This window comes from Artemia franciscana, chromosome 2, assembly GCF_032884065.1.
Source record: "Artemia franciscana chromosome 2, ASM3288406v1, whole genome shotgun sequence".
NCBI classification, from domain to species: domain Eukaryota; kingdom Metazoa; phylum Arthropoda; class Branchiopoda; order Anostraca; family Artemiidae; genus Artemia; species Artemia franciscana.
Window position 1 is genome coordinate 49646094 of NC_088864.1, and position 16458 is coordinate 49662551.

At 34.5% G+C, this 16458-nt stretch overlaps 2 protein-coding genes and 1 non-coding gene across 6 annotated transcripts in view; 1 reads left to right on the forward strand and 2 right to left on the reverse strand.

The window, feature by feature from the left end:
- Nucleotides 1–16458, forward strand: part of LOC136043178 (nucleoporin Nup43-like) — an 83367-nt gene that overhangs the window by 32887 nt on the left and 34022 nt on the right. Inside the window, exon 2 of the mRNA XM_065728110.1 lies at nt 6157–6261. Coding sequence (XP_065584182.1) covers nt 6157–6261 — 105 coding nt within the window. The remainder of the gene's footprint in view (nt 1–6156; nt 6262–16458) is intronic.
- Trnaa-agc (transfer RNA alanine (anticodon AGC)) lies at nt 359–431 on the reverse strand. The gene has a single exon. It is a non-coding gene; the product is annotated as a tRNA-Ala (tRNA).
- LOC136043153 (tRNA:m(4)X modification enzyme TRM13 homolog) lies at nt 8923–16095 on the reverse strand. Of its 4 annotated transcripts, none has more exons than XM_065728103.1 (2): nt 16046–16095; nt 8923–10186 (listed from the first exon to the last, which is right to left on the reverse strand). In XM_065728103.1, exon 2 carries the CDS (start codon nt 10180–10182, stop codon nt 8968–8970), a length of 1215 nt encoding a protein of 404 aa, XP_065584175.1. In that variant the 5' UTR covers nt 10183–10186; nt 16046–16095; the 3' UTR covers nt 8923–8967. The 4 variants fall into 4 exon arrangements, with proteins under 4 accessions (XP_065584175.1, XP_065584170.1, XP_065584164.1 ...); XM_065728098.1 differs by having other exon boundaries at nt 15995–16090; XM_065728092.1 differs by lacking the exon at nt 16046–16095 and adding an exon at nt 15850–15983.

Below are 16458 nucleotides of genomic sequence, written 5' to 3' on the forward strand. Positions count from 1 at the left end.
TCTTAGAAAGTTATTTCTGCTGTCTGCTGGTATTAAGTTTAATATGGGTCTTCCCTTTTTTTTTGAAAAACTTCTTTTTGAATTTTCTTATTAATAATAACAAATAATACACAGAGGCTTATGACACTTTATAACAGGCAACGTTAGAGCATCGCTTCTCATAGTAATTTCTTTTTTTTAAGTTTGAACAATTATGCAAATTTATGTTTGCTGGTTATAAATTTTAATATGGAGAATAATTTAATAAATTCAATGGAGAAACTGTTTTTTTTTTGACGCTATGTATGTTTTAAAACTTTGCTCTTATGAAATGCAAGTTTCTGTTACAGATATTTTGGAACAAGAAATATAAAATTAATGGAGGTGCGGGGCATCGATCCCCGTACCTCTCGCATGCTAAGCGAGCGCTCTACCATCTGAGCTACACCCCCTTGATCTGTAGATTGCTATTTTCGATTTATCATATAGAAAATACGATTATTAAAGGAACAAAATCGGACACTAAAATATTCAGTTTTGAAATAAAGTTAAGATTTGCAATTAGTGCTACGTATTTGCCCAGACAGTGATGAATATTTTCAGTTTACAACATAATTTAACTAGGATGAAACTGAATTTATTACTTAATGCCTTTTTGGTACTTGTGTATTATTAAGAACACACTCAATAAGTGAAGTTAGGTTCTTTCGTGAAATAAACTACGATGCAGGTACATTTTAATGAAATATTTGGTACTCGTTCATTATTAAACAAAAAAAAACAAATAATTTTTTTTAAATGAAAGTAAGGAGCGACATTAAAACTTAAAACGAACAGAAATTACTCCGTATATTAAAGGGGCTTCTCCTCCTCAACGCCCCGCTCTTTATGCTAAAGTTTGACTCTTTCTCTTGACTATTTTTAAAACAGTAAAAAACTTTAGCGTAAAGAGCGGGGCGTTGAGGAGGAAAAGCCCCTTTCATATACGGAGTAATTTCTGTTTACTTTAGGCCTAGGCCTAAGTTTTAGTGTCGCTCCATACTTTCATTTAAAAAACTTGTTTTTTTTTTAATTTCTGGACGTTTTTGAATTAATGCATGTTTTGATCTCGGCTCTCCGCACATAAATAATTAAAACGAAATTTGCATATTAATTTGTTTGGGCTAAATGGCTTTTTCATAGTTTTTCGGCTTTTTCGGAAGATTTGAGAAAAAAGGAGCGAGGGAGGAGGCCTAGTTGCCCTCCGGTTTTTTGATTACTTAAAAAGGCAACTATAACTTATAATTTTTTACGAACGTTTTCATAAGTAAAGAATATACGTAACTTACGAATTAAATTACGTAGCGAACTTCTATATTCGTATGTTTTTATTGCGTATATGAGGGGGCTCACCCCTCGTTGATACCTCGCTCTTTACATTAAAGCTAAAATTTTGTCCCAATTCCTTAAGAATGATCCCTGAATCACAAAGGCCGTAGAAAAAATAGTTGAAATTACTAAAAATACTTTAGCGTAAAGAGCGAGGTATTACGAGGAGGTAAACCCATCATATGCGTAATAATTTCTGTTCGTTTTAAGTTTTAATGCTGCTTCTCACTTTCAGTAGAAAAAACTTTTCATATTTATTTCTTCATTGTTTTCTTAAATAATGCTAGAAAATCCTGAGCCCCCTCCATTGAAAGTCTCTTCCCCCATGAGAAGTTCCTCCATGGAAAGATCCTCCCACGTAACCCCCCCTCAACTCTCCCCCCAAAACAAAAAAAATCCCCCTGAAAACGTCAGTACACTTCTCAGTAACCATTACTATATGTAAACACAGGTCAAAGTTTGTAACTTGCAGCCCCTCCCACGGGGACTGCGGGGGAGTAAGTCGTACCCAAAGACATAGTTATTAGGTTTTTCGACTATGGTGAATAAAATGGCTATCTCAGAATTTTGATCCGGTGACTTTGGGGGATAATGAGCGTGGGAGGGGGCCTAGGTGCCCTCCAGTTTTTTTGGTCACTTAAAAAGGGAACTAGAACTTTTAGTTTCCGTTAGAATGAGCCCTTTCGCGACATTCTAGGACCACTGAGTCGATATGATCACCCCTGGGGAAAAAAACAAACAAAAAAACAAATAAACACGCATCCGTGATTTGTCTTCTGGCAAAAAATGCGAAATTCCACATTTTTGTAGATAGGGGCTTGAAACTTCTACAATAAGGTTCTCTGATACGCTGAATCCGATGGTGTGATTTTCGTTAAGATCGTATGACTTTTAGGGGGTGTTTCCCCTATTTTCTGAAATGAGGCAAATTTTCTCAGGCTTGTAACTTTTGATGGGTAAGACTAATCTTGATGAAACTTATATATAAAATCAGCATTAAAATGCGATTCTTTTGATGTAACTATTGGTATCAAAATTCCATTTTTTAGTGTTTCTGTTACTACTGAGCCGGGTCGCTCCTTACTACAGTTCGTTACCACGAACTGTTTGATTCAATTGATTCAGTTCAGAACACGTAGTGATAGAAGATAGTGTCTGAACATGGATTTTGAAATGAAGATCTTTGTCGACCCAGAAACCAGTGCCTTTACGCAAAAAGTAGAGAGAATTTAAGGTTCCATAAAGTAGCTTAATAAACGGCACCGAGGTACATCCCGCCATCATTTACAGTCATACTTAGTAGAGCACATGTGGCGGGCAGCAGTAAAGGCAGAAGTAAGATCCCCTTTTAACGTGACTCTTAACATTTCTGCGTTTTGGGTACATAATTCTAATATGTAATTTTACAATTTTCCTAATTAAGTATTATATTTTCACCATATTTTGTTTTATTTCATTAGCTTTATCAAAAGTTTCGGCTATATATTTGCACACTAGGGGGATGGGGTGTGGTGTATTATATCAAATACCTAACTTAAGCTAACCTTAACCTAACCACCTCTACATATAAAATATTTAATTAAATTGTACCTGTATCGTAGTTTGTTTCTCGAAAGAACCTAAGTTCACTTATTGAGTGTGTTCTGAATAATACATAAGTACCCCTTTTTTCATGCAAATTCAGTTACTAAAAACTAAGCTTACTTAACATTTTTCAAGAATAATTTTGTGTAGTAAAATTTGGAAGGCCCAAGTATGTAATATGGTCTGCAGGTTTTGTAAGAGAACTGTCCATATTTAGGAGAGAGTAGAGGGATTTCATCAATTGAAAAGGACAAGTTCGGTTTTCTCAGAATTAAAAAACAGTCTGATTTTTGGATATTTATCTTTGGGGATTTTGAAATTCTGCTAAATACGCTGGATCGTACGGCTGAGATTCAAGATGTCATCTGTATAACAAATAAGAAACACATCGATTCTCCCAAGAATGCATGAAGGAGGACATTTTGCCTGAGTATCTAGGACACTATTATTGAACAGGGCCGGGGAAGTGATAACTCCCTGTCTAGTCCCTTTCTCAACGGGGATGGGGTACTGAGGAATCACAGTTATGTTCGAGGGGTTAAAAGAGTTTGGCCTTACACGAGAGTTAGTAAAATTGTATTGGGATTGACGGAGAGCCGACTGCAGGGCTAAACGGGAGGGGAGTTTTAAAAGCACTCTAAGATTCCTATATAAATCCCTGAGAACACGGACTACTGATGGGTTGATGCCTCGCTTTGCCATTTGAAGAAGCATGGACGAATGAATCAAAGAATTGAACGCACGTTTAACGTCATGTCCGGCGAGGATAAGACTTTTTCTCGTAGATTCAGCGTCGGCGAGGTCGGTAAAAACTGCCTTAAGAGCATGAGAACAGCCGAGACTAACCTGAAAACTGAACTGGTATGGGGGAACGTAACATTTCAGTCTTAGCTCATCAACAAAAAAGAACTCGAAAAGTTTACAGGGCTTAGTAGAGACAATGATGGGATGGAAGGAGGAACATTGCGACTCAGATTTTCCTTTTTTCGGAATCAGAGTCAAATCACCTTTGCATAACGATGAAGGAACAATCCGTAACAAATATCATGTGCATGAGAAGACTGAGGTGATGCACCAGTACAGAACTTCCGTTAATGACGTGTAGAGTGATCACCTTATCTATCCCACAAGAAGCTTTCTTTTTGAGTTGAGATACGGCTTTTATGACAGCGTCACAAGTAACGACAAAATCAAAGTCAGGAGATTCATCAACGAAGTTGTAAAGCTCGTCACAAAATTGTGACTCTAAAACAGGAAAAGGCTCAGAAAATTTATTAGAAAAATGGGATACCCATTCGGACAAAGGAATGTCATTTGGATCTGGCAAATTGAATGAGATAGTGCGAGGTAAGAGCTTTCATAGTAGATCAGGATAATTCTTGACCTTCTCGGAATAAAGTATCTGCATTTTAGATCAATGAAGGAAAAGTTTATAAGCAAAAAATGTTTTTGATGCTCTTCTCAATTCATTGACTTCCTTGACGGGGACATAGGCAATCTCTCCATAATTTATACCAAAACTTAGCTGATCACAAGCTTCAGACAGCGCTACATTTCCTGACCAGCCAGGAACTTGAGTGCCAATACGGATTATTTAAGAGGAACTGCCCTTTTTTCAGCGCGCAAAAGCGCATGGCAGATTTCTGCAGAATAGATATCAAGAGTTAATCTAACTTCATTGATGTCTTTAATGGAAGAATTTTGCAGAAGATGAAATGGAACCCGGCTCTTGTTAAGGATGCTATCAGAATTTTGAATATTCTGAGATATGTCGATCTTTTTGGTCCAATCGCGACAAGAATACCACTTATGCCGGTGAACAACATGAGCTTATAACACTAGAATCCGAGAAGCTTCTCTTTTAAAACTAGAAGCAATAGGAAGGTGGTCTGAACCGTGAAATGTAGGAAGTACCTCAACACAAAGTATGTCAAGGTTATACGACACAATGTGGTCAAGGTTAGATGTGCAAGAGGAAGAATGAATGTGAGTAAAACTAGCGGATTCTGTTAAACTTTAAAATCATCACCGAAAATTCCATATAGTAAAGAAGCACGGATAGAAGCATAAGACAAACTGCAATTTAAATCACAATTAAAATCACCTACGATCAAACACGGGATTTCCAGTTTAAGGACACCACGTAGGCATGAGCTAAGTTTACTAACAGCTAATGCGAAATCCCAAATTTTCATCTTTGTAATTTGTGATGATTACTCAATATTTTCTGGACGTTTATTCTTATTTGTGTTTATTTTGTACTGATACATTAAGACTTTTCATTATCAATTGCTAAGTTGTTTTTCATAAGCTTTTTTTGTTTCATACCTAATGGACAGTCTTTGTGCCTGATAATAAATAACAAAACATGCATAAAATACCTTCATGTTTGAATGCCTGATGCGTTCGAAGTCTCGCTCCTATATAGTTGTGCCCAAAACAAAACAGTGTATATCTGATACTCCTTTCAGGAATTGGTTAGAAAGTGAAAAAAGGCTATTTTGAATCCTTAATCTATTTAATCCACTCGCTGCATCGTATTGATTTCCTTGACATTAAGGACCGAACATGATTGGGACAAAATATGGCAATGCCATTAGCTCAAAGATTGCAACAGATAATTTTATCTATCTATATAATTGCTAAATATACACAATTCCCAACCAACCACTAATCTTCTATCTTAGAACAACCAAGTGGCGTTATACAACGGGTACATAAAGCCAAGCGAGTATTTTTTACTATATAGATAGTCATAAAGTTTAATTAGAATGAGGACAAATTTTAAACGTAGTTTTGGTAAGTTTGCCCTTTTTTACCCCAAGGCTGGTGGATGGACCAGAAATTTTCCAGGAAACGTTTTTCCTTAGGAGAAGGTTTGGTAAGGGAACATCGGCATTTTGTGTTGGGGGAAAGGGGCAACTTTTTTTTTGGTTTATTTTTTTCTTTTCTTTTATATATGCTCCGGTTTATATTTCCTTTTATGCCTGTCTGCCAACAGACCCTGCTGTGAGTGTACTAAAAACCAAAATGATGCCAAATAGTTCGGTTACATACTATGATCTTTATAGGTTTTTCTACTTTTAATCTTTGATTAGAAAACTATTCCCCAAAAAAAGGTTAATGACTTTATTTTCTGCTGTAAAGCGCATAAAAATTACGGCAAAGTACTGAAAAGGAACGACTAGTTCAAAATTACTTATGATTTGTCCGTTTTATTTGTAGACGAACAGCATTGACCTCTGGAACATTTCCGCAAAGATTGATGAAAGCTTTGACTTCGTTAATAGATCTTCTTTGCCTGTACTGGGGGATGTAACTGAGCTTCAGGTAAGACCCATATTTTAGCCGTTCAGAAGCCAAACCAAAATGATACATTTCTGACTAAAGCCCTTTTGTTTAATCCTTTCCTGTAGGAAAATTTCGTCAAGTTGGAAAACGTTTAGGCTTACTAAGCTAAAAGGAAAGTTTTAGGGGGTGGGTTAATAAGTTACATCATACAGATTTATGGGATAAGATGAGGGGCCAGAGGGGAGACCGATTATTATGAAAAAGTGCCTTCAGAAAGTGAAATGTTCATATTTTCACTAAAGTTAAATGTGTACTTTTTGACTTTTTTTTAAAGGGTTCTCATGATTTATGACAGGCACGGGGAGTCAAAGGAATTATTTTCTAATTTCTGTTATATCTTTCCAGTTGTTCTTACATGGTTTCTTTTGATATGCAGTATGACATCATTTTGGAGCTAATTTCTTTGCTCATATCCATGCAAGTGATAAGACATTTAAAGTCTAGAATATTTATGATGTTACTAGCTGTTGGGGTGGCGCTTCGCGCCACCCCAACCCCTAGTTGGTGGGGGCGCTTCGCGCCCCCCAAGCCCCCCACCCCCGCGCGTAATTCGTTACGCGCCATTGTAGTTGTGTCCCTGTGTCCCACCTGTGAATATATATATATATATATATATATATATATATATATATATATATATATATATATATATGTTTTTAACTACGTAAAACTTGCGAATATACAACATTCTTCGCTGTCCCATTGTCTGTGCATATAAATAGATTGCCAGGTTTACTGACTCTTGAACATGCAACATATAATTGTCCATGGGAAAAACAATCCGTATTCAGATCTATCAGATTTCTCTTTGAGTGTCCCTGTCGTCATTTATATTCCCCGTCTCCCGGTCGTCATTTGTGTCCCGGTCTGTAATTTCTCTTCGAACAATCCCTGTGTCCCGGTCGTCATTTATATATTCCCCCTGTGCCCCCGGCATCCCCGTTGTAGTTGTGTCCCTGTGTCCCGGTCGTCATTTATATTCCCTGTGTCCCGGTCGTGATTTGTGTCCAGGTGTCCCAGTCTGTAATTTCTCTTTGAGTGTCCCGGTCGTCATTTATATTCCCTGTGTCCCGGTCGTCATTTATATTCCCTGTGTCCCGGTGTCCCGGTCGTCATTTGTGTCCCGGTCTGTAATTTCATCAGTTGACAAACATGATGTCAGTCGACAAACAACTTCATGACGACATACAGCTCAATCCTTTTAATGAAGTCAGTCGACAAACATGACGTCAGTGGACATACAAACATGACGTCACTCGACAGACATAACACACATACAACTTATTTTTTTATATCTATTAGCTATTGGGGTGGCGCTTCGCGCCACCCCAACACCTAGTTGGTAGGGGCGCTTCGCGCCCCCCCCACGCGCGTAAGTCGTTACACGCCATATTAGTTACGCGCCATTGTAGTTGTGTCCCTGTGTCCCACCTGTGAATATAGATAGATATATATATATTTTTAACTACGTAAAACTTGCGAATATACAACATTCTTGGCTGTCCCATTGTCTGTGCATATAAATAGATTGTCAGGTTTACCGACTCTTGAACATGCAACATATAATTATCCATGGGAAAAAAAATATGTATTCAGAGCTGTTTTTCCAGATAAGGATTAAAAACCTCTCGTATATCGTTGTAGGCCATGCCAAATTAATTCCCTCTATTAGAATCTATGCTCCCCAGCACTTTGTTGAAAGTTAATGTTTTGTGGCATACATTGGTACAAAACGCCACTTTCCTGTGAAATGATCTCTTTTGTCACTTAATTTAAACGCTAGATATGACGGTATCCTTTCAAATGAGCCCTCTCCCAACATTCTACTATAACTGGTTTCATACTATCACCCATGGGAAAAAAGAAAACACATTAGTGCTTCCCATACAAAAACGTGGTTTTCCTTGTTATACAAGGTTTGGAACTGTAATTCTCCTTTGTCGTAATTTTTACCATACTGATTCGAATGATGCACTTTCCATTTTGATCTGACACCATTTTCAGGGATTTCAGGCTGGCTTAAAGTTTGCATAAATTTATTTTTGGAATAAATGATTACCATTAAGATTAATTAAAATAATAGTTACAATTCCCAAATCAGCTTCCATTGGTATTTTTTCTCATTGAATAGTTATTTTTCAATAGCTCTTTACTAGGTTGAAGCTATCGCTGCAACCATAAAAAATATGCCTTAATGCTCATATATTGCACAATTGGATTTAAAAGAGCATAATTGATATAGTGTATGCTATTCGTCACATTTTCTTTAAAATTGTGCATAAAAAACACCTGATTACTGGTTGACCAAGCCCCGCTGGAAACATTACCCGAAAATCCCGGAATGTAATTTGACATACAGGTGTTTTTTTACAGGATGGAACAGAAAAAAATGTTATTTGAAACCCTTATTATTTATGCTTTTGCATTGCATTTTTTGTATTACCATATATATTTAGAAGAACCATTTTCCCCTGAAGAACAGTAGAGCGTTTTGTTTTTGCCAAATTAAACTACTGTAACTTCATACTTATTTGTTGTTGTAGCTGAATTGTTGGGGGGTACTACCTCGAATTCCTAAACAAACCTAACAAATAGAACCTAAACAAATAGACTACCTAAACTAATAGAAACCTAAAAAAATAGACTATACTTCTGTATTAAAATTATTCTGATAAAATGGCGGTGTCAGCTTCTTACAGCAACAAGTAACACATTTTCAGGTGACACTGAGGGGTCTACATATGTAATTAGTTCTCCTGTAAAACCTAAACTTCTGATAAAAGCAAGTCTTCCTTCATTTATTATGTTTTTACATTGTTTACCAATTCTTTCTTTAGTCTGATGATCAAGTTCCATGTTTCCTAATTGGTTTTGGATTGTAAGCTCATTAATTTTAGCTATTTGATCATGTTCTTGGTTACTTCCATTAGACTTTAGGCCACAAGTATACCAGCTAGAAATTTTTGTGAGGAGAGAAAAATCATTGCAGTTTATGCCCTCCTGAGAGAGGAAATGTTTGCCGCAATAGGCTGACCACGAACATCTATGGTGACAACAAATTGCTAAGATGACTGCCATTACCTTCTCACACTGGCTAATACTCTGGAATGCAATATCAGTTGCTGCACCGCACAAGTGTTTGGCAATCACTATGACGCCTTCACTATTTTCAATGTGTGGCAAATTTGACAAAACTATATCTGATAGGTCTGCTTTAAGTCGCTCAAATATAAATTCGTCCATTGTTTTAATTCTATGATCAAATTTCCGTCTTTGACTAGCTCTATCAACCAATAAGAAAGCTGTTTTGTTTTTATTTACAGTATTCTCTGTTGACAAGACTTGAGCAACTGAATAACTAAGTTGACCTCTACCTGAACCAAGTTCAATGTATGCATGACCCGTATTTAATAGATTATAGTTCTTCATTACTTGAATGATTGATGCATTTTGATATAAATGCTTCCAAGCCTTAGCATTAGGCTGTAGTTCTTCAATTTGTTTCCGAAAATATTCATGGATGCCCTGAAAACTACTAATAGCCCCGCATTTCAGAAGCAAAACTCGCCTGATAAAAGTAGAGAGGTAATCATCACAAAAATCACTAAGATGCTTTGGTGTTTCATTCATTTCATCATTAGTAGAATTTATGTTTTTCACTATGTATGCACATGTCCTAGGTCTCGCATTACACTTTTTCAAGTGTTTCTCTAGTTCTTTTTTATAGCAGTTATGTTTTGGATCCAAAGGGCAGGGAATTCTTTGATCGCCATGATTTTCATCTTGAAGGCAATGTTCTGGGCAGTATAAACCATTTTTCAGTCTTTGCATTTTGCATTGCCTTTTCTTTCTGACTACAACAAATTGACACTGGTTTTCGTTTTCAATGCGATCTGACATTTTCCTGAAAAAAATACTTATAAGTTTTTGTCTCTTTACCAAAAAACGAGTTAGTTTCATTTCTTTCAGACAGTTGTTAAATACGTACTGTTTGTTCTTATATTTCCTTGAAATCTTACAATACCTTTATATTTTTTTTCGTCCAGTTATTCTATACCTATAAGTTTTGTCTCTTTATTGAAAACTGATTCCTTCCATTTCTTTCTAACAGTTGTCAATAATGTACTGTTGGTTCTTATATTTTCTTGAAATCTCAATATACCTTCATATTTTTTCCCTACTGTTGTTCTATACCTATAAATTTTTGTCTCTTTACTGAAAACTGATTATTTTACAGTTCTTTCAGAGTTGTCAGTACTACATGTTCCTTCTTCTATTTGTTAAAAGTTAAAGAAATTAATACATTTCTCGAAGTCCTAAAGCACTTCGAGAAATGCCCTACAAACCTACATTTGTAAAATTGATTTATTGATGCACATTATATTTCTTGTCACAGGAAATATTTTCATTCTAATTTTCTGTGCATTTACTTTAATGCAGTCACATTAAAATACTTCTCAACAAAGAAAATTTCATTTACTACTTCTTCTGAGATGTTTAGATATTGTATGTGCTTACCAAATTTTATTGAGTTTGGGTTCAGACTCACATGTGCATTTGGATTGATATAGAAAAGGAACCCTATTTTGCGAAAAAGGTCGTAAAAATAATAATGTTATGAATAAGTCAAATTATCATAAAAAAGGTGATAAAATTATAGCAGGGTTATAATACAGAATAAGGATCCCTATTGTTGTTCTCATTTGTAAAATTGATTTATTGATGCACATTATATTTCTTGTCACAGGAAATATTTTCATTCTAATATTCTGTTCATTTACTATAATGCAGTCACATTAAAATACCTCTCAACAAAGAAAATTTCATTTACTACTTCTTCTGATATTGTATGTTTTATATCTTCTGATATCGTATGTTTTATATACTACTTCTTCTGATATTGTCTAAATTTTATAGAGTTTGGGTTCAGACTCACATGTGCATTTGGATTGATATAGAAAAGGAACCCTATTTTCAAAAAGGTTGTAAAAATAATAATGTTATGAGTAAAGTCAAATGATCATAAAAAAGTCATAAAATGATAGCAGGGTTAAAACTTAGAATAAGGTCACTATAATAATATTAAAGGTCATAAATGGAAAGGATCATAAATAAGGTCATCAAAACTTAAACATAAACAAATTTTTTTAATGGGATTTACAAGTCAAAAACCCTAAATCAGCAAAATTTTACTGTGCAGTGTGTTTTCTTTCATACAATGCATCAAAACACAATTTCTGAATTCTAATTCATGAAAACTTTGTTTCATTATGAAAAACACAATGAAAAACTAATGACAAACACATTTAAAAACTTGGCTTAAAATTAGTTACCCATTTAAAACTATGGTATCTAACATTTGAATACTTTTTTTTCTAGCAAGTGAAAAGGGTGTCTATCTTGTCACCAGTTCAAAATATACATGTTTAATGAAGTCTGGGCTTACCAGTTAAAATGAAAGCATAAAAGTAACTTCCACTGAGGAAGTCCCCTTTACAGTAATTATCTGATGCAAATCCTTGCAAATCCAAATCTTTTTCCTGGGAAAAATTAAAATAAAAGAATAATTTTTTTTTCTTGAAAACGACTCCATATTTTTATTGAAAATTGGCAAGGAAAATTGGCTTTTCTGACCTGAAAAATGATCTAGATAGGTCATGAGGTTCATAAAATTCATTTAGAGCTCTGTTTAAAAAAAATCATACAAGTGAGGTCACATTTATATACATTTAAAGGGCATGAATTATGTCATTCCCACCCCCCAGCCGTGGTTGTACCATTTTTAGTATCTCTGGCGCAGGCAAAATTACACAAGATGACAAACTGCTCTAAACAGTCACAGAAAAAGTTATGGAAAAAGAAACAGCAAAATCACATTGAATTGCAAACAAAAATATTGCACAACAGAATTTGTAGTTAGAAAAAAAAAGCAAAATTACAATGGAATGAAGGAACGTTTTAGATTAGTGTGTGAGTCTGTAATTGATAAACAGGAAGGAGGAAGTAATATTTAGTATCTGTAACATATGCAAAATTACAGAAGATGACCAATGACTTGAAAAAGGCATGGAACAAGAAACAGCTACAAATTACATAAACAAAAATGTTTCACAATGAAATGGTTACCTTCTTTGCTTTTCCCAGTTTTCTTCTAGTTTGATTGTTTTTTTTTGTCTGATAATTTTTGTTTTATTTGGTGTTGGTTTCCATTTATTTAGATAATAAGGAGACACATCGAGCTCTGCTCTCCATTGGCTCAGGTTGTAATTTTGTTTTATCAATATATCTTTCATGTTCTTCCAAATTTGGTCCTGAGCTTGGGATCTTAAACATTAACCTTAAAAAGTAAACTGAACTTGAGTATTATTATAAGTATCTAGGTTTTTTTTATTTCAAACCTTGCTATTTTTTTCACAAGTGATTCTTGGGATACTGTAAATGATAACCTCAACACCATAGAATGCTTGGATTGAAATGTAGTAAAATATTGATTTTTAGCCGCTTTGGTACCAGGTATTCTTGTGATGCAAGAGGTTATTGTAATTTTTAAAGGGGGAGTCCAGTGTTCCTTAATATTGTCTAGAAGATAATGCATTATTTCGTTGATTAGCCAAGACGCAATGGTACTGTATCCACACAATTTTTATTTTAGTTTTTGCTGGTGTGAAAAAAGTTTGTGAGGGTCTGAGGAGCTGTCTGAAGAGCAATGTACACCTCTAGTTTGTTTAATCTTGAATATGTAAAGCATAAATTGCATTTGTTTTATGTAGTTTTGAGAACTGAAGGTCATATTCTACAGACTGAAGATACAGAATTTTACCAACTTGAAGGAGATATGTTTTTCTCATTGTACTATCAACACATGTTCCCCATCAATCAGGCCCAGGCGCACATATTTAGTCATTTTTCTGAAAATGCTGCAGCATTAAACTAGAGCTACTACATCACTACAACTAATAAACAAGATATGGTTTCCAACAATGAAGGTTTTGGTACAAAAAAATCAGCATTAGTGGAAGTAAAACATGATTGGTAGCAACTAAGCTATGATAGATTATCCTCTTAGATATCCTATTATAGTACATTTCCTTATTCTATGATTGGTAAACTATATTATCATGTAGTTTATTTTTTTTTGCTAAAAAAATGTATTGTTACTATGAGCTGTAAAGTTATATTGTAAAGAGGTTTATTACAAAAAGCCTGTCATTGGAGCTTGAAGCTTGGTTATAATAAACATGATATATTAAAAATTTATTCTGTGCTGAATGTTTCAAGTTTTTTTGAACAGCAAAGGTACATCATGAAGAGAATTGCTATGAACTGTATGTTTGATGGGCATGAATCTTGACTATGATAGATGAGAGGATGTGTCATTGTAACTCACTTGGCATGATATCTGACTAGTGTGCAGTCGCTGTTAGTTTGTGTACTATTGATGGTACTTTTTGTTCATATCAAGAACTCTATTATTGTTGTGAGTCCTCATGTTCTGGACTCAATTCAACTTGTCAGATGTGCATTACTGGGTCTTGATACACTGTACATAATTGCAAGACAACCCTGCATATTAAATTCATATAAAGATATTTTCTCATAGCCTACACACCCAAATTACCTACTTTTAATAAAAAAATAATGAGTAAAAGCGCTGTATGACAGTAATCCTTAATGTCCAGGTTTTTGTCTAATTACTTGCTAAAAACCATCTGTGTGTATCAGACAAATTATGCATATTTTGTGCATCAATAGTTTATGAAGTGTTAATACATAAATTTCAAAAAATCCTATGTATACATGCACTAGGATTTACTTTATTAATTATGAACAGAAAGTGGAAGTAAATTAAACATGAAGAAAATCATTGAAAATTTATATTAATAGTTGATATTGCAATGGTAACTTCACTTTGCTTGGGTAAATAATTGCATTTTGAGTTCTAGTGTCTTTATATGTAACAAAAATCTTACAGTAAGATGATCAAAAGGAATAGTAAAAAGCTTTAGATAGCTTAGTAATATAGTTTCTAACATTTACTGAAGCAGCACTTTCACAAGCTTTAAACAAACTAAATAACTTTTGAATTTAACAATTCTTGACAAATAACAAGCAACTGGTAAATAATAAAGAATAAAACAAATTAGTTACAAATTACACAGTTGCTTTAGGGACAAATTTAACTTTAGAATATGCTAAAATCATGTATTTTTTAATCCTTTTGACTTGTTTCTACTATCAGATGTCACTTTATGCGATTTAAGGGCTTTAAATTGGATTTGCCAGTGAAATAATTATTATATTTTGAAACAGAATAAAAAAAGGCATTAAGTAGTGTGTTCACCTTTCCCTGTGTCAGTAATGGACATCTCAAAATTTACCTGCCTGTTTTTACACTTTCTAAATATGTTAATTGTTTCACTTGCAAGTCTAATTTAAAGCCTATAAATGAATCCTAAAATGACACCTAATTCCTGTCATTACTTGACAAGAGCACTGCCAATAAAAGTAGTAGTCTAATATTAAATTTTATTCTCCTTTTCATTATAATAGTTGTTACCCTATCAATCCACTCCACTTCTGCTGATGATCCTATGATCCTATAAAGACTAGTCCTAAAAAAATGTATATGTTGCTGTCTGTCATTGTCTCAAGGTTAATTATTTGTTCTTTATTAAAATGGGTTTGCTGAATTAATGGTAAACGTTTAGTTTTGTTCCAAGTGCTCTAAAGTGCATATTACTGCATATAGCAAGATTCTGATGATCACATATTGTTTCCTCATCATTATAAGAGAAGCACATCAATTTCTGGTTGACCCTCCTCCTCCTTGGGGCAAACTATAATTGCATAAAGTGGGCTTGCTTACAGGTAACATTACCTATCAAGCAAAGCATATTAGTCCATGAGCCCTGTGGGCAGTGGGGCAAAGTCTGTATTCTATATTTATTCAACAAAGAGGATAAAACTAAAAAAAAACCTGAAACAAGGTTTATTAAGTAAATATAGAATGCAGACCTCACCTCACTGCCCACAGGGCTTATGGACTAATACACTTCACACTATAGGTGATGTTACCTGTAAGCAAGCCCAATTTTTGCCTTTTTAGTTTGCCTCATGGAGGAGGAGGGTCAACCAGAAATGGATGCACTTCTAGAATTAGTATTTCTAAGTACTATAGCATGGAAACTATGCTGCTTTGCAATATAGTCTCTAGTTTAGAGCACTGGGAACAAAACTAAACATTTACCAAATTAATTTCACATAACTTGTGGAAAGCACTGTGTATAAGTAATTTCTATAGAGTTGTTGGAATAAAATGTCACATTAGGCTTCATTTAAGGGCTTTTTAGTGGATTTGCAAGTGAAAATGTTATTATATTTGCAAAGAACATTACCTACACAGAGCCATTGAAAGGGAAGGAGTCCAAGCTGGCTAGCTGCACCAGGGACTACAGCTGAGAGGGATGGCTGAGGCTGTAGGGTTGCCCAATTTAATCAAACTTTTCAATTGATTGGGATTTTATGCTTATATTTGAATCGAAAAGTGGCGCTGTAATCAATTTTTACCCAGGTACCAGCAACCTTAGGAATGGTTCAGAGCCTCCATCAAGTAGCATTGTGTATTCATCCCATTCCTATGTTAGTAATGGAGACATCTCTAAATTTTCTTTAGTTCTTTATAAACAGCAATTATTGAATAGGTTTATCTTACTTGTTTCATGCTTGACCAGCGAAAATAAAGGGATCCGGATTTCTAACTTACTAATTATTTTCATTGGCCATGTTGATGTCAGTTGAAAATATTGGCTTTTCTTACGCCATCTAAAATAAACTTCTAAGATCACTCCTAGGACGATAGCCGAAAATCGTTAAAACATTGCTTTGATATATATATATATATATATATATATATATATATATATATATATATATATATATATATATATATATATATATGTCTGAAATAAGTTATGATAGCCACACTTCTTACATTACTTACCTCCTTATTTTAATCGGTCTACCGTTGCTAAAAGAAAAACCAAATTGAAATGACAAGATGGACATTGTGTTTTTACATCAGCTTTCCGACTAGGGCTTCTCTCTAGATTAATGTTTATTTCACGTTGGCTATGTATGCTTCTTAACGATTCTTAAAACAAGAATGACAATTACACT